A 27,312-nucleotide genomic window follows, 5' to 3' on the forward strand; every position below is an offset into this window, starting at 1 on the left:
TTTTTCACGAGTCTCGCTTCAGTTGTTCCATTTAGAAATAACTTAGCATTGTTGTTTGGAGGTCTCTAATAGTGCATTTTCTATTCTACAGTACACGAAGATGCTGGGAGTGAAACCAATCGTTCATTTTCTGGTCTGGTTTCTGGACACCTTCATGGTCCTGATTCTAAGCAGTGCTTTCATCACCATTATTTTTAAAGCCAGCCAGATTCTTCCCAACAGTAATGGATTCATTGTTTTTCTCTATCTTTTGGATTTTGGAGTATCTGTTATTGCGATGAGCTACCTGATTGCTACCTTTTTCAGCCATGCTAATACAGCAGCTCTCAGTGCCTGCCTGATCTACATCATTACCTTCTTTCCCTATATGGTACTTGTGGTCGTACAGAACCAGCTCAGCTTCTCCAGCCAGATTCTAATTGTAAGTAGCACGAGCCAATTCTACAATCTTAGTTTCTTTGGTACATCTATCGCTCATGTGATTGAAATAAAATTAATATCCTGAGGGAAAATATTTCTGTGTGCTATGTCTAATACGAAGAAAAACTTGAAAAAGTGGGGCTTTTTCCATTAGAACAAGTGGGGCTTTTTCCATTAGAACAACGCAGATCATGGGGCGTTGTGATAGAAGTTGTCAAAGGGTGGGACAGGATAGATAGAAATAATCCATTTCCAGTAGTTGAGTCTAGAATGAAGGGCAATATCATAGATTTAAGAGCAAAAGTGTTTTTTTTTTGCATTGTCTTGCTGATGGGCAGGAGGGAGCTCAGAGCAGCAGCAGTACTCCTGCCCCTCCTGACCCCGGAAAGATGTGTTTAAAATATACTGTGGTGGGGCACCACCTTGTCAGGTCGCACTGAGTGGGCTGGCCTCGGCAGACGCCCCACTCAGATGACATCTAAAATGTCATTGGGGTCCTAATGATATTACAGGACCCCACTGTACATGTATTAATGAGGCTCGCGATTAAGTCATATGGGCACCTCAGCCTCCTAAATAAAAAAGGGCTTAATTAAGGCAGTGATGGATAGGAATGGAGTAGGAAATGGGACGGTCAGTTTTTGGAGGCAGGGTAGGGAGCAGGCAAAATATTTTTGCACAGGGTTTTGAGGCTGTGGACTGTAGTACCAGAGTTGGTGATTGAATAGGAAACAATGTCTACATTTAGAATAGGTTGGATAGATTGTTGATGGAATAGGGAATGAAGGGATGTGGAAACAGAGCAGATACATGGGACAAGAGTAAACACCAACATCGACTGGTTAGGCCAAATGGCATGTTTCCATGTTGTCATTTCTATATAATTCTACGTAAGTAATCTGCCTACATCTACATTATCCATTCAACATGTTGGCAACCTGGGTTATGTTATCTTTAGTAACGCAAGGTTATTCGGTCTCTAATGTTTAAGTGAGTTTTATTATTTTAACTCTCTAAACTCTTACTAATAGTTTAAAAAATTTAAATTCTATCTAGTGTCTCCTCTGTCCGACTGCATTCAGCCAGGGAGCATATATTATCACTCTTTTTGAGGGGGAAGGAACAGGTAAGAAACTCTTAAAACGTGGAATCAACTTATTTGAAATTCTGCCGATAAAAATGATGTAGAGAATATAGAATAATACACTGAGTTTTACAGTGATTGTGATATTGTCATTTGAAAATGGCTGATGCTGAACTGAATGCCCTGCTAAATATTTAATGCAAATGAAGACCTTCTTAAAGACTAATGTTTATTAGCCAAATCAATTTGAAGAAATCTAACTTTCCAGGAGCATAAATCTTTAAACCTGGCTAGTCACTTGGCATCACCAAACAACAACATTTTCCCCATTTTCCCGACTGATATTCATTGTCACTAGATTGCAACTCTTCCTCCATTCCTTCCACTCCACTATCAGAAGGCGATCTATTAGGCACTATTCCCATGCCTTCTGCAATTCTCTCTCCAAACAATTATGCCTTGTTACCTCTCTCCCTGCCTTGAAAAGCTTGCAAAAAAACCTTCCCTTTGAATGTGGCTTCAATCGTTCCCTAAACTTTCCTCTGTTCGCAGCTCTGTGTTCACTAGATTAAACAGATATTTTCTTCTGCATGGGGAGTTCTACATGAATGCAAATAGTTGCTAATAAAGGCAAAAGAAGTTTTGAATGATCAGCATAAATTTATTAAAGCAGGAGGAGGAGATGGACTGCTTGCTAACACTTTGACATACACTTCATTATACTTTGAGATGTTTAGCATCGGTATTCTGAATATTAAAGGGATATTAAGGTAAATGTTACAAGCCTGTGCTCCCAGAGCACAGCTCCTCACAACAAAAGTGCATGTCAGCAATTCCAGCCAATTTCAACTCATAGTTTTCAATCTATAATGAATGGAAAAATTCCACGCCTTTGTGAATTGGGCATGCTGATTCAATTTTTTTTCAACAAGTTTCAATAGATTTCAGTATTACAGTAATAAACAAAATTGTGCGGTAAACTTGCATATCTAAGAATTAATTGAGAAAAATAACATTTTATACATGTTTCAAAACATGTGAACTGAAGAAAAAAGTTGAAATATCCTGAAATATATTTTTTTCAATTTGATGTGTATTTATTTTATATAAATAACATGATAGAAACCAACAGTGGTGGTTTATCAATTATAATCAACACTACTAATAAATTTGTTTTTAGCACTAACTGTTGTGAGTAGTTGTTAGTAGCAGTGTAAATCAGTCAATTAAGCACTGTCAAACGATATACTAATTTTCAGCTCGCGCTCAGCTTTCCTCCGATGTCTGCAACGTGGACTGAAAATGTAAAAAAAAATGTTGATACAAAGCTATGTTAATCATCTGAGGCCTTGTTAAGGTTCAATTAATCCAGCACACACTGATTTCCTCTGTGAATGAAGCAATAGCAGTGGAAGTTATGCACCAGCTGGTATCTGTTGCTTCTGTTAACATTTAAGGATGAATGTTAGTTGTTTTAGCAGTGCAGTGTCACTAATATATATAGGAATAGTCAATGGCCTTTGGATAACCCCCTAAACTTATTAAGGATACGTGATGACAGTCGGAGGAACAAGCCTCAGCAATCCTCTTTCATTCACCAATGAAAAGATCAGATTTACAGAGGTGCAGCCAGTTCCATATCTTCCACTTCACACATGTAAAGTAGAAAAAAGTCAAGACTATTGCGCATTGTGAATGTGCTGGTTATAAATGGAATTACATTATTGGGAGACCTATTATAGCAAGGTTCCACTCTAATAATAATTAGAAACATTCCACAATTCTTGCACTATTTATTACTGTATGTCTGAGGGAAAATGTTGTTAGCTCTTTTGGCCAGCAAATTTTCCTTGATATTTAAACCATAAATGACGATACTAACAATTGAAAATAAACAAAACAATTTAACTTGTAAAACTAGTAATGTTGCATCCAGTTACTTGGTTGTTAGAAGAAATATATGAATTGTGTTGTGCAAAATATCTTGAATTTCTTTTTTGATTATGATTTTTCTCAATACCATGCAAAAATAGCAAGGCTCTTAAAGAGTCAGATTAATGAGCATGAGAGTGCAAATGTGGGTCAGTAAAAGAGATTTGAAAGAAATGAATCTGATTTACACTGACTAGTTTAAGAACATAAGAACATAAGAAATAGGAACTCGAGCCTGCTCCGCCATTCAATAAGATCATGGCTGATCTGATCATGGACTCAGCTCCACTTCCCCACCCGCTCCCCATAACCCCTTATCCCCTTATCATTTAAGAAACTGTCTAATTCTGTCTTAAATCTATTCAATGTCCCAGCTTCCACAGCTCTCTGAGGCAGCGAATTCCACAGATCTACAACCCTCTGAGAGAAGAAATTTCTCCTCGTCTCAGTTTTAAATGGGCGGCCCCTTATTCGAATATCATGCCCTCTAGTTCTAGTCTCCCCCATCATTGGGGGAGACTAGAACGAGAGGAAACATCCTCTCTGCATCCACCTTGTCAAGCCCCCTCATAATCTTATATGCTTCAATAAGGTCACCTCTCATTCTTCTGAATTCCAATGAGTAGAGGCCCAACCTACTCAACCTTTCCTCATAAGTCAACCCCCTTATCCCCGGAATCAACCAAATGAACTTTCTCTGAACTGCCTCAAAAGCAAGAATATCCTTTCATAAATATGGAAGCCAAAACTGCATGCAGTATTCCAGGTGTGACCTCATCAATACCTTGTATAGCTGTAGCAAGACTTCCCTGCTTTTATACTCCATCCCCTTTGCAATAAAGTACCTGCATACTATCCTTTTGTGTTTCATGCACAAGTACCCCCAGGTCCTGCTGTGCTGCAGCACTTTGCAATCTTTCCCCATTTAAATAATAACTTGCTCTTTGATTTTTTCTGCCCAAGTGCATGACCTCACACTTTCCAACATTATACTCCATCTGCCAAATTTTTGCCCACTCACTTAGCCTGTCTATGTCCTTTTGCAGATTTTTTGTGTCCTCCTCACACATTGCTTTTCCTCCCATCTTTGTATCATCAGCAAACTTGGCTACGTTAAACTCAGTCCCTTCTTCCAAGGTGTTAATGTTGATTGTAAATAGTTGGAGTCCCAGCACTGATCCCTGCGGCACCCCACTAGTTACTGGTTGCCAGCCAGAGAATGAACCATTTATCCCGATTCTCTGTTTTCTGTTAGTTAGCCAATCCTCTCTCCATGCTAATATACTACACCAACCCCCTGAACTTTTATCTTGTGCAGTAACCTTTTATGTGGCACCTTGTCAAATGCCTTCTGGAAGTCTAAATACACCACATCCACTGGTTCCCCTTTATCCACCCTGTTTGTTACATCCTCAAAGAACTCCAGCAAATTTTTTAAACATGATTTCCCCTCATAAATCTATGCTGACTCTGCCTGACCGAATTTTGGTTTTCCAAATGTCCTGCTGCTGCTTCTTTAAATAATGGACTCCAACATTTTCCCAACCACAGATGTTAGGCTAACTAGTCTACAGTTTGCTGCTTTTTGTCTGCCTCCTTTTTTAAATAGGGGCGTTACATTTGCAGTTTTCCAATTTGCTGGGAAATCCCCAGAATCCAGGGACTTTTGGTAAATTACCACCAATGCATCCACAATCCCTGCTGCTACTTCTCTTAAGCCCCTAGGATGCAAGCCATCAGGTCCATGGGATTTATCTGCCTTTAGTCCCATTATCTTACTGAGTACCACCTCCTTAGTGATTGTGATTGTGTTAAGTTCCTCCTCCCCTATAACCCCTTGACTATCCACTGTTGGAATATTGTTAGTGTCCTCTAATGTAAAGACTGATTTGCAGGATCTTGCGGAGACATCTTGCGTTGGTGATATATATCCAGCAACCTGAGGTGTCTTCTGTGTTGTGTATGGAGAAAGAGTCAGACTGAACAATGTGAGCTCAAAGTGAAGTGTGACCTTAGTCTTTTATTGCAGGTCTCCAGAGTGCCTCTCCAACCTGTGAAGCCTTCTTAAATACCTGTGCTCCCAAGGGATTATGGGATCCCTTGGGATTCCAGGGAATTAGCCCTCTGGTGGCTGTACAGTGTAAATACAAGTCCACATATATAACAACATTCCCCCGCAAAGTCAATAATGTAACTATTTACAATGTGAGTCGATCTGGGGCCCTTCTTGTCTTGGTTGATCGTCTCAGTGTGAAAGCTGGTGTTGTTGAATCATTTATTGGGCCCGCGCTGGGCTGCTGTGCAGCTGGCCTTGCTGGGCTGCCTGATGTGTTGGGCCCTGCAGAGCTGCTGTGGATGATGGGTTTTGCTTCGTGGTCAACCGTGGTGCCGATTGTTACTGGTGTGTATGTTGGGGGATCAAAAAAGATAGGGTCCAAGGTGGGTTGCTCAGTGAATCCATGAATCTGAGTTTGATTTGGTCCAAGTGTTTCCGGTGAATGAATCCATTTCAAAGTTTGACCCGAAACACCCTGCTCCCTCTTTGGCCATGACAGTGCCAGGAAGCCACTTGGGACCTTGTCCATAATTTAATACAAATACAGGATCATTGACTTCAATCTCGCGTGATACATTTGCGCTATCATGGTATGCACTTTGCTGAAGCCGCCTGCTCTCTATCGGTTCATGTAGATCAGGGTGAACTAATGAGAGCCTTGTCTTAAGTGCTCTTTTCATGAGCAGTTCAGCAGGTGGGATCCCAGTGAGTGAGTGCGGTCTCGGGCAGTAGCTAAGCAGGACTCGGGATAGGCGAGTCTGCAGCGAGCCTTCAGTTACCCTCTTCAAGCCTTGCTTGATGGTTTGCACTGCTCTCTCTGCCTGACCATTGGATGCTGATTTCAACGGGGCAGATGTGACATGTTTGATCCCATTACGGGTCATGAATTCTTTGAACTCAGCACTGGTAAAACATGGCCTGTTGTTGCTCACCAGGACATCGGGTAGGCCGTGTGTGGCAAACATGGCCCGCAGGCTTTCAGTAGTGGCAGCGGACGTGCTAGCCGACATTATCTCACATTCAATCCACTTGGAGTACGCGTCTACAACCACAAGGAACATTTTACCCAGGAACTGGCCTGCATAGTCGACGTGTACCCTAGACCACGGTTTGGAGGGCCAAGACTATAAACTGAGCGGTGCCTCCCTGGGTACATTGCTTAACTGCGAGCATGTATTACATCTGTGAATGCAGGACTCTAAGTCTGCATCGATACCGGGCCACCACACGTGGGATCTGGCTATCGCTTTCATCATTATGATGCCTGGATGGGTACTGTGGAGGTCATTGATGAAGGTGTCTCTGCCCTACTTGGGGACCTCTACTCGATTGCCCCACAGAAGGCAGTCTGCCTGTATAAACATTTCACCTTTGTGCTGCTGGAATGGCTTTATCTCTTCCTGCATTTCCACTGGGACACGGGACCAGCTCCCGTGAAGTACACAGCTTTTGACTAGAGATAATAAGGGGTTCTGGCTTGTCCAGGTTTTGATCTGCCGGGCAGTGACGGGTGATTGCTCACTCTCAAATGCTTCCATAACCATGGCTAGATCTGCGGGCTGCATCATTTCCAACCCCGTGGTGGACAATGGCAGCCTACTGAGAGCATCGGCGCAGTTTTCTATGCCTGGCCTGTGACGGATGGCATGGTTGTATGCGGACAACGTGAGCGCCCATCTCTGGATGCGGCTGATACATTGGTATTTATCCCTTTACTCTCGGAAAAAAGGGATATAAGTGGCTTATGGTCAGTTTCCAATTTGAATTTTTGCCCAAACAGAATGTATTTTCTTTACCCCATAGACACATGCTAACACTTCTTTTTCAATCATACTGTAGGCTCTCTCGGACTTAGACAGAATCGTGGATGCATAAGCAACCAGTTGCAGTTTTCCAAAATCATTAGCTTGTTGCAATACACACCCGACGCCATATGACGACGCATCACATGCTCGTACCAAACGCTTACATGGATCATAAAACACAAGCAATTTGTTTGAGCAGAACAATTTTCTCGCTTTTACAAAGGCATTTTCTTGGCTTTTGCCCCAAACCCAGTCACCCCCTTTTCGTGGTAAGACATGTGGTGGTTCTAGCAGGGTGCTGAGACCCAGTAAGAAGTTACCAAAGTAGTTCAAGAGTCCCAGAAACGACCGCAGCTCCGTCACGTTCTGTGACCTCGGTGCGTTCTCGATTGCCTCCGTCTTTGCGTTGGTGGGCCTAATGCCATCCGCCGCAATCCTCCTTCCCAGGGACTCCACTTCATACTGTTTTAACCTGAGCCCTACGCGGTTGAGTCGACTAAGAACCGCTTCCAGGTTCTGCAGATGCTCGACTGTGTTCCGACCTGTGACCAAGATGTCGTCCTGGAAGACCATGTTTCTCTGGAATATCGCCGCCCCTGATCGGATTCTAATCGGGCATCTGTTATAATCAAAAAGACCTTTGTGCATGTTGATGCTGGTGAGGGCCTTCGATGATTCCTCCAGTTCCTACATCATGTCGGCTGAAGTCAGATCCAGCTTCGTGAACGTCTTTCCTCCCGCCAGCGTTGCAATGAGGTCGTCCGCTTTTGGTAGAGGGTATTGGTCCTGCAGGGAGAAACGATTGATAGTTACTTTGTAATCGCCACAGATTCTGACAGTGCCGTCTCCCTTGACGGCTGAGACAATAGGACTGCCCCATTCTCTGAATTCGATCGGTGAAATGGTGTCCTCTCGTTGCAGCTGGTCTAGCTCGATCTTTACCCATATCATGTACGGTACTGCTCTCGCCTTGTGGTGGATGGGTCGCGCCCCCGGAATTCGGTGGATCTGCACTTTTGCTCCTTGGAATTTCCCGATGCCTGGTTCGAACAGCGAAGGAAATATGTTTACGACCTGGGCACATGAAGTGTCGTCAGCGGGCGATAGCGCTTGGACGCCGTCCCAGTTCCAGCGTATCTTTCCCAGCCAGCTCCTGCCGAGCAGCGTGGGACCATCGCCCGGTACCACCCAGAGTGGTAGCTTGTGCACTGTTCCATCGTAGGAGACCTTTACGGTAGCACTGCTGATTACAGGAATCAGTTCTTTAGTGTAAGTGCTTTGGGTCGTGCAAACTGGAGTTAAGACTGGCCTTGAGGCCTTGTTGCACCACAACCTTTCGAAAGTCTTTTTACCCATATGTGGACTGGCTCGCACATGTGTCCAGCTCCATTGACACCGAGAGTCCATTTAATTCAACATTCAGCATTATCGGGGGACAATTCGTGGTGAATGTGTGCACGCCATGTACCTCTGCCTCCTCTATCTGAAGCCCTGGTTCGTCGTGATCCTCCGTGGATCTGTCCTCCTCTGCAACGTGGTGGTTTGCAGGTTTAACGGGCTTAGCAGCTCGCCTGCACACTCGTTGGAGGTGTCCTATTGTTCCACAGCCCTTGCAAACGTACTCGTTGAATCAGCATGAATGGAAACGGTGATCACCCTCGCAGCGCCAACAAGGTGTTAATGGTCTTGCATTCATCACCCTTGATGGTGGACTCTGAGACATCTGCGGACGTGTAGCTGCAGGTATGTGTGACCTGCCCTGTACGTTATGATTCGAAAACAACATCACTTTGTTCACAATGCATGTAACAGCGCTTGTGTGCTGAGAGATTTGCTTAGTGTTGTCACTGGTGGCAATGAACGTCTGGGCTAACGCTATGGCCTTACTCAAGGTTGGGGTCTCTACAGTCAAAAGCTTATGAAATATGATTTTGTGGCCAATGCCAAGTACGAAAAAGTCTCTGAGCATGTGCTCCAAATGTCCTTCAAATTTGCAATGTCCTGCAAGGCGTCTCAGCTCGGCGACATAACTCGCCACTTCCTGGCCTTCAGACCTTTTTTAGGTGTAGAACCGGTAACTCGCCATCAGAATGCATTCCTCCGGGTTCAAATGCCCTCGGACCAGTGTGCACAAATCGTCGTACGATTTCTCTGTGGGTTTCGCTGGAGTGAGCAGATTCTTCATGAGGCCATATGTTGGTGCCCCACAGACAGTGAGGAGGATCGCTCTGCATTTGGTATCGCTCTCTTCCCCATCTAGCTCATTGGCCACGAAGTATTGGTCGAGTTGCTCCACAAAAGTTTCCCAATCATCTCTCTCCGAAAATTTCTCCAGGATGTCCATTGTTCTCTGCATCTTTGGGTTCGCTATCTGTATCTCATCGCCAGTTGTTATGTATGGAGAAAGAGTCAGACTGAACACTGTGAGCTCAAAGTGAAGTGTGACCTTAGTATTTTATTGCAGGTATCCAGAGTGCCTCTCCAACCTGTGAAGCCTTCTTAAATACCTGTGCTCCCAAGGGATTATGGGATCCCTTGGAACTCCGGGGAATGAGCCCTCTGGTGGCTGTACAGAGTAAATACAAGTCCACATATATAACATTCTGTACATTGTCCATGCTTCTGATCCATACAGGAGGGCGGGTATTACTAGAGCCCTATAGACCATGAGCTTGATGGTAGATTTGAGGGCCTGGTCTTCGAACACTCTTGTCCTCAGGCAGCCGAAGGCTGCACTGGCTCACTGGAGGCGGTGTTGAATCTCCACCTCAATGTCTGCTTTTGCTGACAAGAGGCTCCCAAGGTATGGAAAATTGTCCACGTTGTCGAGGGCCGTGCCGTGAATCTTGATGACTGGGAGGACAGGCGTACCTACATCAGTGTCCTCATCCAGGCTAACATCCCCAGCATTGAAGCACTGACCACACTCGATCAGCTTCGCTGGGCAGGCCACATAGTTTGCATGCCAGACAGAAGACTCCTCAAGCAAATGCTCTATGCGGTGCTCCTTCACGGTAAACGAGCCAAAGGTGGGCAGCGGAAATGTCACAAGGACACCGTTAAAACCTCCCTGGTAAAGTGCGACATCACCACTGACACCTGGGTGTGCTTGGCCGAAGACTGCCCTAGCTGGAGAAAGTGCATCCGGGAGGGCGTTGAGCTCTCCGAATCTCAACGGCGAGAGCTTGAAGAGGTCAAGCGCAGGCAGCGGAAAGAGCATGCGGCAAATCAGTCCCACCCACCTCTTCCCTCGGTGAATATCTGTCCCACCTGTGACAGAGTCTGTGGCTCTCGTATTGAACTGTTCAGCCACCAAAGAACTCACTTCAGGAGTAGAAGCAAGTCTTCCTTGATTCCGAGGGACTGCCTATGATGATGATGAAAGACTGATACAAAATATTTTTTCAGAGTTTCTGCCATCTCCATGTTCCCCATTACTAATTCCCATGTCTTGTCCTCTAAGGGACCAACATTTACTTTAGCCACTCTTTTCCTTTTTATATACCTATAGAAACTCTTGCTATCTGTTTTTATATTTTGTGCTAGTTTACTTTCATAGTCTATCTTCCCTTTCTTAATCATTTTTTTAGTCATTCTTTGCTGGATTTTAAAAGCTTCCCTGTCTTCTGTCCTCCCACTAGTTTTAGCCACTTTGTATGCCCTTGTTTTTAATTGGATACCGTCCTTTATTTCTTTAGTTAGCCACGGATGGCTATCTTTTCTCTTACACCCTTCCTCCTCACTGGAATATATTTTTCTTGAGAGTTGTGAAATATCTCCTTAAATATACACCACTGTTCATCAACTGTTCTACACTTTAATCTATTTTCCCAGTCCACTTTAGCCAACTCTGTCCTCATACCTTCATAGTCTCCTTTATTTAAGCTTAGAACGCTGGTTACAGATCCAACTTTCTCACCCTCCATCTGAATTTGAAATTCAATTATGCTATGGTCACTCATTCCAAGGGGATCCTTTATTAATCCTGTCTCATTACACATCCAAGATAGCCTGCCCCCTGGTTGGTTCCGTTACATATTGCTCAAGGCTCCCCTGACCAATTTGATTTGTCCAATCAATATGGAGGTTAAAATCACCCATGATTATTGCTGTTCGCTTTTTACAAGCCCCCACTATTTCCTGGTTTATGCTTCGACCAAAACTGTTTGGGGCCTATAGACTACGCCCACCAGTGACTTTTTCCCCTTATTGTTCCTTATCTCCACCCAAACTGTTTCAACATCATTATCATTTGAGCCAATATCGTTTCTTACTTTTGCACTGATTCCATCCTTTATCAATAGAGCTACTCCACCTCCTTTTCCTTTCTGTCTGTCCTTCCGGATTATCAAGTACCCCATAATATTTAATTCCCAGTCCTGTCATCTTGCAACCACGTCTCTGTAATGGCTATCAAATCATACCCATTTGTCTAAATTTGTGCCATCAACTCATCTATTTTGTTACAAATGCTACATGCATTTAGACAAAGTGCCTTTAAGTTTGTTTTTTTACCCTTTTTTCCTGCTTGTTTCCTCTCTCCTTCAAACTCACTTTCTTTATTTTTGCTTTCTAATTCCAGCTTTACTCCCTTCCCTACTGAATCTATTTCCAGGTTCCCATCCCCCTGCCAAGCTAGTTTAAATTCTCCCCAACACCCCCCCCCCCACCGTGAGGATACTGGTCCCGACTCTGTTGAGTTGCAACCCGTCTGGCTTGTACAGGTCCCATCTCCCCCAGAAGCGGTCCCAATGCCTCAGGAAACTAAAGCCCTCCTGCCTGCACCATCTCTCCAGCCACATATTCATCTGCTCTATCCACCTATTTCTGTACTCACTAGCTCGTGGCACTAGGAGTAATTCGGAGATTACTACCTTTGAGGTCCTGCTTTTTAATCTCTCTCCTAGCTCCCGAAACTCTGCCTGCAGGACCTCATCCTTCTTTCTACCTATGTCATTGGTACTGATGTGAACCATGACCTCTGGCTGTTCACCCTCTTCCCCCAGAATGCCCTGCAGCTGCTCAGTGACATCCTTGACCCTGGCACCAGGGAGGCAACATACCATCCTGGAGTCATGTCTGTGGTCGCAGAAACGTCTGTCTGATCCCCTAACTATTGAATCCCCCACCACTATTGCTCTTCCATTCTTTTTCCTCCCCCCCATGCAGCTGAGCCACCCGTGGTGCCATGAACTTAGTTCTGGCTGCACTCCCCAGAGTCACCATCGCCCTCACTGGTACTCTGAATAGTTTCAAATTTGATTTGAACTGATGTGTATTAATGAACACATTATGGGCTCAATTTTTCTCTTTGCCGATTTTTGGGGCCCAGGAGGATTAACATCCGTTTTTTTTTGTGCCGGATTGCGCTGGAAAAAAAGTTGGAACTTTCGCCAAAGTAAAATTTAATTTTGGCGCTGTGGTACCCGAAGTTAAATCTGGGGGTGGAGCTTCAAGTCTGTGCCAAAAGTTGAGGTTGCCAGGGTAACGAGAGACACACTGAGGGAGGTTGCCAGGGTAATGAGAGACACACTGAGGGGGGTTGCCAGGATAACGAGAGGCACATTGAGGGCTGAAGCTCCACCTACCTGCAAGTTGAAGTTCCACGGCCAGGGCTTGCAATAGCGGGGGAGGGGGGTTTGCCCAGATTTCAGCAGGGCCGGTGGGGGGGGGGGGAGGGGGTGCATTCGGCCCGGGATTGCAGCGGGGGGCCGGGAGCAGGGGCCATACACCAGAACAAGTAAGTAATCTTTAATGTAAAGAGATGCAAGGAACGTACTTTAATCATTTTAAACTATCTTTATGAACAAGACTAAACTGGAAAGAAACAGCTCTGATACAGACCTGAGCGCCAATTTCCTTAACTTAACGTAGGGTTTTTCTGATCGGTATTTAAGGCCACTCTGCACCATCCTTTAAAAAATTGGTGTTGGGGAAAATTGCTTAAACGGACGAAAAATGGCGCAGAAATCAGTTTTCACCCAGACCTGTGCCAAAAAGTCTGGCATACCAAAAATCCGGCGCTGACAGTTGCCGTCGGCGTACAAACTTTGAGAAAAGTTGCAAAATCAAGATTACCCCAAAAAGATCAGCGGACACAAAAAAAACGGTGCCCATTGGTGGTGAAAATTAAGCCCATAATATGAATGATTCTCATGTCTCTCTATGAGCCCAAGTTTCCACACGATAAAAAACGGGCGCCCCTCCGAGCTGGGCGCCCGTTTTTCACGCCACAAAGTGCGCCTAAAAAAACCCTCCATATTCTCCACCTCCCTGCAGGTCCTCTGGCCCTCGGCGCGGTGCAGCAGGAGCTGCAGGGGGCAGAGCTAGGGCCCTGCGCCGAAAACAGTGCCGGGAGCTCTGCACATGCGCGCTACAGTGGGCACGCAAGTGCAGTAGCTCCAGGCGCCCGAAACTGTGTGGGAGGGGCCCGAAGCACGCATCCCCTAGCCCTGGCCGAATGGCCTCACTGGGGCTGCGTGAATAAGGCTCCTCCCACGCCCAGCTCCTGCTTCCTGCCGACTCCCGCTCCTGCTTTCCCCGCCCCCCCCCCCCCCCCGACCGGACCGGACCGGACTCGACTCGACCCGCCTGTCGCTGCCGCTCCTGCTTCCGCCCCCCCCCACACCCCGGCCCCGACCGGACCCGACTCGACCCGCCTGTCGCTGCCGTTCCTGCTTCCGCCCCGCCCCCCCCCCACCCACCCCCGACCGGACCGGACCCGACTCGACCCGCCTGTCGCTGCCGTTCCTGCTTCCGCCCCCCCCCACACCCCGGCCCCGACCGGACCCGACTCGACCCGCCTGTCGCTGCCGTTCCTGCTTCCGCCCCCCCCCACACCCCGGCCCCGACCGGACCCGACTCGACCCGCCTGTCGCTGCCGCTCCTGCTTCCCCACCGCTCCTGCTTCCGCCCCGCCCCCCCCCCCACCCACCCACGACCGGACCGGACCCGACTCGACCCGCCTGTCGCTGCCGCTCCTGCTTCCCCGCCGCTCCTGCTTCCGCCCCCCACCCCCCGACCGGACCCGACTCGACCCGACTCTACTCTCGCCCCCGGACTGGATCTGCCCTGACCTCCCCCTCCCCGACCTGACCTCCCTCTCCCCGACCTGACCTCCCTCCCCAACCTGACCTCCCTCCCTCCCTCTCTCCCTCTCTCCCTCCCCCTCCCTCTCTCCCTCCCTCCCTCCCTCTCTCCCTCTCTCCCTCCCTCCCTCCCCCGCCGACCCGAACCGAACCTCTCTCCCCGGCCCGAACCAACGCCACCTACCTCTGGTGCTGGGGACGGGCCCTGCCCAAAATCTCGGGCCCGGCCCGTTAAGCCTTCGGTCCCGATGGCAAACCGCTCCCTAAAGGCCTGCCTGAAGAACTTTCACACAGGTAGGAACATGGTTTATTTAATCTTTTCTTTGCTTATAAATTTTTATTCAGGTTGGATTTATTTGTATAATATTTGTATAAGTATAACTAAGGATTTATTGTAGAATTTAATGACTTCCCTTCCCCCCCTCTCCCCCCCTCGTTCCCTACGCCTAATTTGTAACCTGCGCCTGATTTTTTAATGTGTAGAACAGGTTTTTTCAGTTCTGCAAAAATCTTCACTTGCTCCATTCTAAGTTAGTTTGGAGTACGTTTTCACTGTGGAAACTTTGAAATCAGGCGTCAGTGGCCGGACACGCCCCCTTTTGAAGAAAAAATTCTGTTCCAAAGTAGAACTGTTCTACCTGACTAGAACTGCAGAAAAAAAAATGTGGAGAATTGCGATTTCTAAGATAGTCCGTTCTCCACCAGTTGCTCCTAAAAATCAGGCGCAAATCATGTGGAAACTTGGGCCCTATAATTGGACATATCCAAGGAGCTGCTGTATTTGCATCTTGTTTTATTTCACATGGACTGTTTTTTTTTCAGGAATCCAGTGGAATAACATGTATGAAGCCCTTGGGGATGAGGACAATGTATCTTTTGCCTGGATTTGCTGGATGATGATCATTGATTCAGTGATATACCTCATGCTCGGCTGGTACCTACACACTGTCTTCCCTGGTATGAAAATCAATTCTTTTGTCCATAATAATTGTCCTTCACTGTAATTATCTATCATTTCAAATTTGTAATGATTTCTACTGTACAATTAGAGGAACAAATTTACAGAAGACGCCAATGGTTCCTGTGTTATCTATTAAAGTGATCTGGACTCTACTTACTGAATTTTATACCTGCAACTGCAGGTTGTTTTCTTTTAGTAAACTACCTGCAATACGGATTATCTGTAAAACTGTGTGAGAGACAGTTATTAAAGGATATTGCAGTGTGTACAATAAGTATTTGTCAAACCTTTTTTGAGTTACAAACAACATAAAGCAAAGTGCATTACAGAATCATAGAAATTATAGCACAGATGAAGGCTATGTATGTACCATTGTTAATTCTTCAACTGGAGCTGTCTATAGTAATCCCATTCCCTGTCTTTTTCCCATACACATTTATATTTGTTGTCAAATACTTATGCGGTTCCCTTTAAAATGGTTTTCTAAGGGTAAATGCTATGAATTCACACATCTGGCGTGGAGCGCATATGAAGAATTTGGATGTGGAGAACAGTGAACTCTGTTGAATTCTCTCTTCATTAAAATTGATGGATAGTAAATCCTGCAGGGCTCACTGACTTCCGTGCCCAAATTCTTGGTGTGTGCTCCCAATCAGTGACATTTCCAGTTCATAAAAACCACTCCCAGAGTCTCTGCCTCAATAGCCACTTGTAGTAAAGCATTCCGTAATCGAATAAAAATTCTTGTAACTTCCCCCATCATACTTCTAGAAATAATTCTGAATCTATGCTTCCTTGGTACAGATTTAACAACTAGTTACCCTCTCAAAATCTTTCATAATTCGCAATCCTCTATTAGATCCCCTCTATCCTTCTCTGTTCCAGTGAAAAAATGCTCTCATTTTCAAGCCTTTCTTCATAACTGTATATAGCCTCTGGATCTTCATAGCATTCTAATGAATCAGTTCTACCCTTTCCATGAGACTAATACCTTCCTATAATGCCATGCCCAGAACTGCATGCAGTACTCCAACTATGGCCTAACCAATGTCTCCTACAAATTTAACATCATTTCCTTATTATACTTAATTCCAATATATATATATATATGTAAAACTTAGAATCCATTTGCCTTCTTCATGGCCATGTATATTAGCAATTCTCACTTTTAAGCACCATTGGGCTAGAATTTCTTAACAACCCACCAGCGTCCGATTGCCGCCCAAAAGACTGCTGAGCTTCCGAAGAATATCGGCGGCGAAAACATCCCCAAAATAAAGAAAAAAATCCGGCCAGTGAAAAAAAATGGGCGTTGCACCCCAATTCTCGGTGAAAAAAATGGCACTTAGGGTCGCTTGGTGGGTTCTTAAAGAAAATGGGCGATAATTTAAAAATTCACTAAAAATTTAACCCAAGGCTACGGGTTGGACCGAGGAGGAGAAAAACACTACAAATATTTTTTTAAAAAACAGAACATAAAAAAATCATAAAAACAGTCTCAGGACCCTTTTAAATTAAATCACTACATCAGAATTTAAAAATAATGAGTAAAAAACCAATTACTTACCTTTTTCTTGCAGGGCTACCTACCTACCGCCCAGCTCCGCTGATTCTTGAGGGCGTTTATTTTTTATGCTTACCTACCGGGCACTGCTGAGCCAAATATCGCGCCATGGCAATCTATGGACGGTGCATGCCGGTGGTCCGCTCCCCAGCGGTACCTCAAAACCGCCGGCGTAACTTAGCTGGGCAATTTCTCACTGACCCGGTTATCGCCCAAAACGGCCAATACTGCCCAGAAGCCGGGCAGTGAGCCAATGCAATTTCTAGCCCTTTGTATCTACAATCTTAGATCACTCCACCCTGTTACGAATTAGAGTATTCACTATTTTCCCCAAAATGTACTGTTTCACCTTTCTCTGCATTGAACTGTATCTGCTACCTGTCTGCTAACTCTTGCATTCCTCCTCATAGTTGACATGACCTCAAATTTAATAAATGATTTCTATGGAAATGATTGAATGGAAAATAGAATAGATTCCAGCACATATCCCTGGGTAGACCACTATACACATCTCTATAATTTGAAAATAGTTTTTGCCTCGATTCTGTAGCTATCACTCGATCTATAATATCATGTGCCTCAATTTTTGTAACACGTTTCTGTGACGATGACTTTCTGACAATCCATTTATATGCTATGCACCCTTTATCCGTGCATTCTGTGATATTCTCATAAAATTCAATTCAGTTAGTTTTAATTCGGCATTAAAACAAATATTCACATCAGTCGTATATAATGAAAATAATGGTGACCCTCCCCAAGCTATAAAAGGTATGTCAAACACTTTTTTTATGAGTATGATGCCATTTAAAAGATTTTCTGTGAATGTATTTATGGATTTTTATCTGTGCACAAATGTGAACTATGAATTATTTGGGGCATGACTTTTAACTTTAACAATCATATTTTAGGTAAATATGGAACTCGCATGCCTTGGTATTTCCCATTTACAGGTCTGTATTGGCAAAATCTGTGTGATTGTGCCAAACAGCTTGACAGAAAGACAGGAGACAGCTACTGGGCCCAAAACCTGAACCACTACAACCAGCAAATGAATGTGAAAGGTAAGACTTAATGTTGTGAGTCCATTTAAAGGGCTGATTTTCCTCTACAACCTCCTCTAACTCTACAACCCTCTAAATCTGGCCTCTTGCACATCTCCCACTCCCTTTGCCCCATCATTGGCAGACATGCTTTCAGCCGTTTAGGCCCTATGCTCTGGGATTCCCTCTTTGATCTCTGCACCACTCTACCTCTCTCTCCTCCTTTAAGATCCTCTTTAAAATCTAAGTGTTTAACTAAACTTTTAGTCCCTGTCCTAATATCCTATTTGGCTCGGTATAAATTTTTGTCTGATTACGCTCCTTTGAAGTGTCTTTTTCCTACCTTAAAGGTGCTATATAAATGCAAGTTATTATTGTTGTTGCTCCACATGCTCCTACTCCTGGGAAAAAGTGCCGGATCCCCTTTGCAACTAGTCTCTGCCCCCAGTGAATTTGGTGCACATTCGTGGTTGTGGTTTGGGGTGGAGCAGAGTCATTGCTCTTAATACAGGTGCTTAGATGCAAATGAAATGTTAAAGACTTGGAAGTAATGTCATTCTCGCCTCAACATCCATTTCCATCCCTTATGCCGGTTGCAGATCAGGTACTAATAGAATCCACATAAACTGAGAATTCTCAGCTGCTATACAGCATCTGAAATGCTCAGCTACTTCAAGAGACAAACACCAACGCAGAAAGTGAGCGCCAATTGTTCTTTGGCAGTTATTTTGAAAGTTTGTTATTGCAGTATCTGTGTCCTGGAGCTTTCAAGGAAAGCTGTGAGTTACACATAAATTTTAACCTCCCACCATCTCCCTTAGCATTGTGGGTGTCCCATTTATAATCCCATTATACATGAGATTACTTGGAGGAAAAGGGAAAAAAAGAAAGACTTGCATTTATATAGTGCCTTTCAAAATGCTCAAAATCTCAAAATGCTTCCAGCCAATGAAGTACTTTTTGAAGTGTAGTCACTGTTGTAAAGTGGGAAACGCGGCAGCCAATTTGCGCACAGCAAGCTCCCACAAACAGTAATGTGATAATTACCAGATAAACTGTTTTTGTTGTGTTTATTGAGGGTTAAATATTGGCCAGGATACCAGGGATAACTCTCTTGCTCTTCTTCGAAATAGTGTCATGGGATCTTTTACGTCCACTTGAGAGACGGGGCCTCAGTTTAATGTCTCATCTGAAAGATGGCACTTTGAGTAGTGCAGCACTCCCTCAGCACTGCACTGGAGTGTCAGCCTAGATTTATGTGCTCAAGTCCCTGGAATGTGTCTTGAATCCACTCAGAGGCAACTGTGCTACTCACTGAGCCACAGCTGACACTTAGGAGTAGCAGAAGGAACTTTTAGATGCCATGTAGATACAGCATAATTGCAGGAGAGGGGCTCCTACTTGCTATTACCCTTCCAACCAAATATATTGTACACAAAGGCATTATCTCAACCTTACAATAGAGCAATGCTTTCAAAAGTTCTGATTAACCACGGAGATGTTGACAAAATTGGGCAAAATGCTGTCAGTAACTTTGAGGGAGACAGCTGCCTTTAGTTATTTTGCCTCCGGATCTTTCCAGTTTGTCAATGAAGACGTCAGAATCAGCAATCAGTCAGCAGTACAGGGTTGCATTATATGCAGGCACATCACTTTCCCATGGACAACAGGGTGGGCCTGAAGTTCAGGTCGGAGGCTTCCTGCGGACGAATGCCTCCGACCCGAGAATTTTTTACGAATTTACCTGGTGGTCCCAGAGGCGTCTGCAATTGCAGTGAGGAGGCCTTCTCTTCCTGATCTTCAGAGCGTACCAACGTCCTCGAGGTTCGGATGCAGAAGGTGCAGGCACGTGTGACTGCACAACCAATCAGGTAGAGTATTCTCATTAATAGCAATGAGAACTCCGTATAGAAATATAGAAAATAGGTGCAGGAGTAGGCCATTCAGCCCTTCAAGCCTGCACCGCCATTCAATAAGATCATGGCTGATCATTCCCTTAGTACCCCTTTCCTGCTTTCTCTCCATACCCCTTGATCCCTTTAGCCGTAAGGGCCATATCTAACTCACTCTTGAATATATCCAATGAACTGGCATCAACAACTCTCTGCGGTAGGGAATTCCACAGGTTAACAACTCTGAGTGAAGAAGTTTCTCCTCATAGAACATAAGAACATAAGAATTAGGAACAGGAGTAGGCCATCTATTCCCTCGAGCCTGCTCCACCATTCAACAAGATCATAGCTGATCTGGCCGTGGACTCAGCTCCACTTACTGGCCCGCTCCCCATAACCCTTAATTCCCTTATTGGTTAAAAATCTATCTATCTGTTATTTGAATACATTCAATGAGCTAGCCTCAACTGCTTCTTTGGGAAGGGAATTCCATAGATTCACAACCCTCTGGGAGAAGAAATTCCTTCTCAACTCGGTTTTAAATTGGCTCCCCCGTATTTTGAGGCTGTGCCCCCTAGTTCTAGTCTCCCCGGCCAGTGGAAACAATCTCTCTGCCTCTATCTCGTCTATCCCTTTCATTATTTTAAATGTTTCTATAAGATCACCCCTCATCCTTCTGAACTCCAACGAGTAAAGACCCAATCTACTCAATCTATCATCATAAGGTAACCCTCTCATCTCCGGAATCAGCCTAGTGAATTGTCTCTGTACCCCCTCCAAAGCTAGTATATCCTTCCTTAAGTAAGGTGACCAAAACTGCATGCAGTACTCCAGGTGCGGCCTCACCAATACCCTGTACAGTTGCAGCAGGACCTCCCTGCTTTTGTACTCCATTCCTCTCGCAATGAAGGCCAACATTCCATTTGCCTTCCTGATAACCTGCTGCACCTGTAAACTAACTTTTTGGGATTCATGCTCAAGGACCCCCAGGTCCCTCTGCACCGCAGCATGTTGTAATTTCTCCCCATTCAAATAATAATTCCTTTTACTTTTTTTTCCCAAGATGGATGACCTCACATTTTCCGACATTGTATTCCATCTGTCAAACCTTAGCCCATTCGCTTAACCTATCTAAATCTCTTTGCAGCCTCTCGGTGTCCTCCACACAACCCGCTTTCTCACTAATCTTTGTGTCATCTGCAAATTTTATTACACGACACTCTGTCCCCTCATCCAGGTCATCTATGTATATTGTAAACAGTTGTGGTCCCAGCACCGATCCCTGTGGCACACCACTAACCACCGATTTCCAACCCGAAAACGACCCATTTATCCCGACTCTCTGCTTTCTGTTAGCCAGCCAATTCTCTATCCATGCGAATACATTTCCTCTGACTCCGCATACCTTTATCTTCTGCAGTAACCTTCTGTGTGGCATCTTATCGAATGCCTTTTGGAAATCTAAATACACCACATCCATCGCTACACCTCTATCCACCATGCTCGTTATATCCTCAAAGAATTCCAGTAAATTAGTTAAACATGATTTCCCCTTCATGAATCCATGTTGCGTCTGCTTGATTGCACTATTCCTATCTAGATGTCCCGCTATTTCTTCCTTAATGATAGCTTCAAGCATTTTCCCCACTACAGATGTTAAACTAACCGGCCTATAGTTACCTGACTTTTGCCTGCCCTCTTTTTTAAACAGAGGCGTTACATTAGCTGCTTTCCAATCTGCTGGTACCTCCCCAGAGTCCAGAGAATTTTGGTAGATTATAACGAATGCATCTGCTATAACTTCTGCCGTATCTTTTTATTAATACCCTGGGATGCATTTCATCAGGACCAGGGGACTTGTCTACCTTGAGTCCCATTAGCCTGTCCAGCTCTACCTCTCTAGTGATAGTGATTATCTCAAAGTCCTCCCTTCCCACATTCCCGTGACCAGCAATTTTTGGCATGGTTTTTGTGTCTTCCACTGTGAAGACCGAAGCAAAATAATTGTTTAAGGTCTCAGCCATTTCCACATTTCCCATTATTAAATCCCCCTTCTCATCTTCTACGGGACCAACATTTACTTTAGTCACTCTTATCCGTTTTATATATCTGTAAAAGCTTTTACTATCTGGTTTTTTGTTTTGCGCAAGTTTGCTTTCGTAATCTATCTTTCCTTTCTTTCTTGCTTTCTTAGTCATTCTTTGCTGTCATTTAAAATTTTCACAATCTTCTAGTTTCCCACTAACCTTGGCCACCTTATACGCATTGGTTTTTAACTTGATACGCTCCTTTATTTCCTTGGTTATCCACGGCTGGTTATCCCTTCTCTTAACCGCCCTTCTTTTTCACTGGAATATATTTTTGTTGAGCACGATGAAAGAGCTCCTTAAAAGTCCTCCACTGTTCCTCAGTTGTGCCACCGTTTAGTCTGTGTTTCCAGTCTACTTTAGCCAACTCTGCCCTCATCCCACTGTAGTCCCCTTTGTTTAAGCATAGTACGCTCGTTTGAGACACTACTTCCTCACCCTTAATCTGTATTATAAATTCAACCATACTGTGATCAATCATTCCGAGAGGATCTTTTATGAGGAGATCGTTTATTATTCCTGTCTCATTACACAGGACCAGATCTAAGGTAGCTTGCTCCCTTGTAGGTTCTGTAACATACTGTTCTAAGAAACAATCCCGTATGCATTCTATGAATTCCTCCTCCAGGCTACCCCGTGCGATTTGATTTGACCAATCGATATGTAGGTTAAAATCCCCCATGATTACTGCCGTTCCTTTTTCACATGCCTCCATTATTCCCTTGATTATTGTCCGCCCCACCATGAAGTTATTATTTGGGGGCCTATAAACTACGCCCACCAGTGACTTTTTCCCCTTACTATCTCTAATCTCCTCGCACAATGATTCAACATTTTGTTCATTAGAGCCAATATCATCTCTCACAACTGCCCTGATATCCTTTATTAACAGAACTACCCCACCTCCTTTCCCTTCTTGTCTGTCTTTCCGAATTGTAAGATTCCCCTGTATGTTTAATTCTCAGTCTTGACCACCCTGCAACCACGTTTCTGTAATGGCCACCAAATCATACCCATTTGTAATGATTTGTGCCGTCAACTCATTTACTTTATTTCGAATGCTGCGTGCGTTTAGGTTGAGTGTTTTAATACTCGTTTTTAAACCATGATTTTTAGTTTTGACCCCTCCTGCAGCCCCTTTATATTCATACATATTGTCCCTTCCTATCACTTTGTGGTTTTCACTTACCCCAGTGCTACTCTGCTCTGTTGCCTCCTGCCTTTTGCATTCTTTCTTGGGGTCCTGTTCATCTGAGCTCTCATCCACTCTAATTAGCTCAGAGCCGTCTCCTGGGTTCCGAATACTCCTTGCATTGAGGCACCGAGCTTTCATGCTTGCCTTTTATTTCATCTCAGTCCTAAATGGCCTATCCCTTATCCTTAGACTGTGTACCCTGGTTCTGGACTTCCCCAACATCGGGAACGTTCTTCCCGCATCTAACCTGTCCAGTCCCGCCTGAATCTTATACGTTTCCATGAGATCCCTCTCATCCTTCTAAACTCCAATGAATAAAGGCCCAGTTGATCAAGTCTCTCCTCATATGACAGTCCAGCCATCCCTGGAATCAGTCTGGTGAACCTTCGCTGCACTCCCTCAACAGCAAGAACGTCCTTCCTCAGATTAGGAGACCAAAACTGAACACAATATTCCAGGTGAGGCCTCACTAAGGCCCTGTAAAACTGCAGTAAGACCTCCCTGCTCCTATGCTCAAATCCCCTAGCTATGAAGGCCAACATACCATTTGCCGCCTTCACTGCCTGCTGTACCTGCATGCCCACTTTCAGTGACTGATGAACCATGACACCCAGGTCTCATTGCACCTCCCCTTTTCCTAATCTGCCACCATCCAGATAATATTCTGCCTTCGTGTTTTTGCCCCCAAAATGGATAATCTCACATTTATCCACATTATACTGCATCTGCCATGCATTTGCCCACTCACCTAACCTGTCCAAGTCACCCTGCATCCTCTTAGCGTCCTCCTCACAGCTCACAACGCCACCCAGTTTAGTGTCATCCGCAAACTTGGAGATATTACACTCAATTCCTTCATCTAAATTGTTAATGTATATTGTAAACAGCTGGGGTCCCAGCATTGAGCCCTGCGGCACTCCACTGGTCACTGCCTGCCATTCTAAAAAGGACCCGTTTATCCTGACTCTCTGCTTCCTGTCTGCCAACCAGTTCTCTACCCACGTCAGTACATTACCCCCAATACCATGCGCTTTGATTTTGCACACCTCGTGCGGGACCTTGTCAAAAGCCTTTTGAAAGTCCACTGGTTCTCCCTTGTCCACTCTGCTAGTTACATCCTCAAAAAATTCCAGAAGATTCGTCAAGCATGATTTCCCTTTCATAAATCCATGCTGACTTGATCTGATCCTGTCACTGCTTTCCAAATGCGCTGCTATTTCATCCTCAATGATTGATTCCAACATTTTCCCCACTACTGATGTCAGGCTGACCGGTCTATCATTATCCGTTTTCTCTCTCCCTCCTTTTTTTTAAAAAGTGGTGTTACATTAGCTCCAGTCCATAGGAATTGATCCAGAGTTGATAGACTGTTGGCAAATGATTACCAATGCATCCATTATTTCTAGGGCCACTTCCTTAAGTACTCTGGAATGCACACTATCAGGCCCCGGGGATTTATTGGCCTTCAATCCCATGAATTTCCCTTACACACTTTCCCGCCTAATAAGGATATCCTTCAGTTCCTTCTTCTCAATCGACCCACTGTCCCCTAGTACATTCGGAAGGTTATTTGTTTCTTCCTTCGTGAAGACAGAACCGAAGTATTTGTTTAATTGGTCTGCCATTTCTTTGTTCCCCATCACAAATTCACCTGATTCCGACTGCAAGGGACCTACATTTGTCTTCACTAATCTTTTTCTCTTCACATATTTAGAGAAGCTTTTGCCGTCAGTTTTTATGTTCCCTGCAAGCTTCCTCTCGTACTCTATTTTCCCCCTCTTAATTAAACCCTTAGTCTTCCTCTGTTGAATTCTAAATTTCTCCCTGTCCTCAGGTTTGTTGCTTTTCCTAGCCAAATTATATGCCTCTTCCTTGGCTTTAACACTATCCTTAATTTCTCTTGTTAGCCATGGTTGAGCCACCTTCCCCATTTTATTTTTACTCCAGACAGGGATGTACAATTGCTGAAGTTCATCCATGTGATCTTTAAATGTTTGCCATTGCTTATCCACCGTGAACTCTAAGTATCCTTTGCCAGTCTATTCTCGCCAATTCACGCCTCATACCGTCGAAGTTACCGTTCCTTAAGTTCAGGACCCTAGTCTCTGAATTAACTGTGTCACTCTCCATCTTAATAAAGAATTCTACCATATTATGGTCACTCTTCCCCAAGGGGCCTCGCACAACAAGATTGCTAATTAATCGTCTCTCATTACACATCACCCAGTCTAGGATGGCCAGCTCTCTCGTTGGTTCCTCGACATATTGGTCTAGAAAACCATCCCTAATTCACTCCAGGAAATCATCCTCCACCGCATTGCTACCAGTTTGGTTAGCCCAATCAATATGTAGATTAAAGTCGCCCATGATAACTGCTGTACCTTTATTGCACACATCCCTAATTTCTTGTTTGATGCTGTATCTAACCTCACTACTACTGTTTGGTGGTCTGTACCCAACTCCCACTAGCGTTTTCTGCCCTTTAGAATTCCACAGCTCCACCCATACCGATTCCACATCATCCAGACTAATGTCCCTCCTTACTATTGCATTAATTTCCTCTTTAACCAGCAACGCCACCCCGCCTCCTTTTCCTCTCTGCCTATCCTTCCTAAATGTTGACTACCCCTGGATGTTGAGTTCCCAGCCTTGGTCACCCTGGAGCCATGTCTCCGTGATGCCAATTACATCATGTCTATTAACTGCTATCTGCGCAGTTAATTCATCCACCTTATTCCGAATGCTCCTCGCAATGAGGCACAGAGCCTTCAGGCTTGTCTTTTTAACACACTTTGGTCCTTTAGAATTTTTCTGTAATGTGGCCCGTTTTGTTTTTTGCCATGGGTTTCTCTGCCCTCCACTTTTACTATTCTCCTTTCTATCTTTTGCTTCTGCCTCCATTTTATTTCCCTCTGTCTCCCTGCATAGGTTCCCATCCCCCTGCCATGTTGGTTTAACCCCTCCCGAATAGCACTAGCAAACACTCCCCCGAGGACATTGGTTCCGGTCCTGCCCAGGTGCAGACCATCTGGTTTGTACTGGTCCCACCTCCCCCGGAACCGGTTCCAATGTCCCAGGAATTTAAATCCCTCCCTTTTGCACCACTGTTCAAGCCATGTATTCATCTGAGCTATCCTGCGATTCCTACTCTGACTAGCACGTGGCACTGGTAGCAATCCTGAGTTCTCATCGCTATTAATGAGAAAAAAAAACAAACACACTAAACACAACATAAAAAATAAAAAACACACCTCACATAATTGAAATTTATTGAAATTAAAGTGCATTTAATGTTTTAGAAAAAAAAATTGGGATTTTTATTTAAAGTGTATTAATAGGGTTTAAAATTAAATTACCTTAGTGGACAAGGTTTTTAACATAAAACTGTTTTTAATTTTTATTATTTATGTGTATTAAAACTCTTACGCTGGTAAAATTAGGCTATGCGCCTGCTTTGACCAGGCGCAAGAGTTTTAAGGACATTCGCTGGGCAAGAGATGGGCAAATAGCCCAATCTTGCCTGTGCGAATATCCTGGCTGTGGGGATGTGGAAGATCTGTCAGATCGGAAAAGACAGTTTTCGGCACATGCGCATTGCGCGCTGAAAACCGGATTTTGCAGGGCCTCACTGGGTCCGTATGTATTCTGTACAGACCCGGTGATGCTGGAATTTTAGCCCCATTAGGACAGAGCCCTAGGTTACTAACAAATAGCAGAATTTCCAAAAGTTCCGGGTGTCTTTGACAGCATGCATACAGCTCTATATGCTCGATCACACAGGATGCTGCATGCATTAACTGCAAAGGCTTTGTTTAATCAATACTCGGCCTATGTGAAACGTCCTAGGGCCAGGGAGCAGCTGGTTCCTTAGAAACACTTACCTGCATGCTGTATTTCTCCTTGGGAATTCCGTTGCAATTAAGACAGCCACACTGCTGAAAACTGCACTTGGAAGGGCTCCTTAACATTGGAACCCATTTTTCAACTTTTTGCCTAAATATGGACTGGGCCATATGGTGGTAATGACCCAAAAAGTCAGGAGGAGCGTCAGGTTTCCAGCGGTGCTGAATTTCGGCCCCCAAATCTTGTACGGCAGCATTCTGAGCATTTAGGAGCGATCCATAGACTGGCATAACAGACTCTGATATGTCCCTGGAGCCGCCACTTATTTCGAGGCTGACGACA

At 44.6% G+C, this 27,312-nt stretch overlaps 1 protein-coding gene across 1 annotated transcript in view; it reads left to right on the forward strand.

The window, feature by feature from the left end:
- Nucleotides 1–27,312, forward strand: part of LOC139264540 (ATP-binding cassette sub-family A member 13-like) — a 417,853-nt gene that overhangs the window by 265,381 nt on the left and 125,160 nt on the right. The window contains exons 32-35 of the mRNA XM_070881155.1: nucleotides 92–421; nucleotides 1,477–1,546; nucleotides 15,208–15,342; nucleotides 17,822–17,974. Coding sequence (XP_070737256.1) covers nucleotides 92–421; nucleotides 1,477–1,546; nucleotides 15,208–15,342; nucleotides 17,822–17,974 — 688 coding nt within the window. The remainder of the gene's footprint in view (nucleotides 1–91; nucleotides 422–1,476; nucleotides 1,547–15,207; nucleotides 15,343–17,821; nucleotides 17,975–27,312) is intronic.

The sequence above is a fragment of the Pristiophorus japonicus genome, chromosome 5 (assembly GCF_044704955.1).
Source record: "Pristiophorus japonicus isolate sPriJap1 chromosome 5, sPriJap1.hap1, whole genome shotgun sequence".
NCBI lineage: Eukaryota > Metazoa > Chordata > Chondrichthyes > Pristiophoridae > Pristiophorus > Pristiophorus japonicus.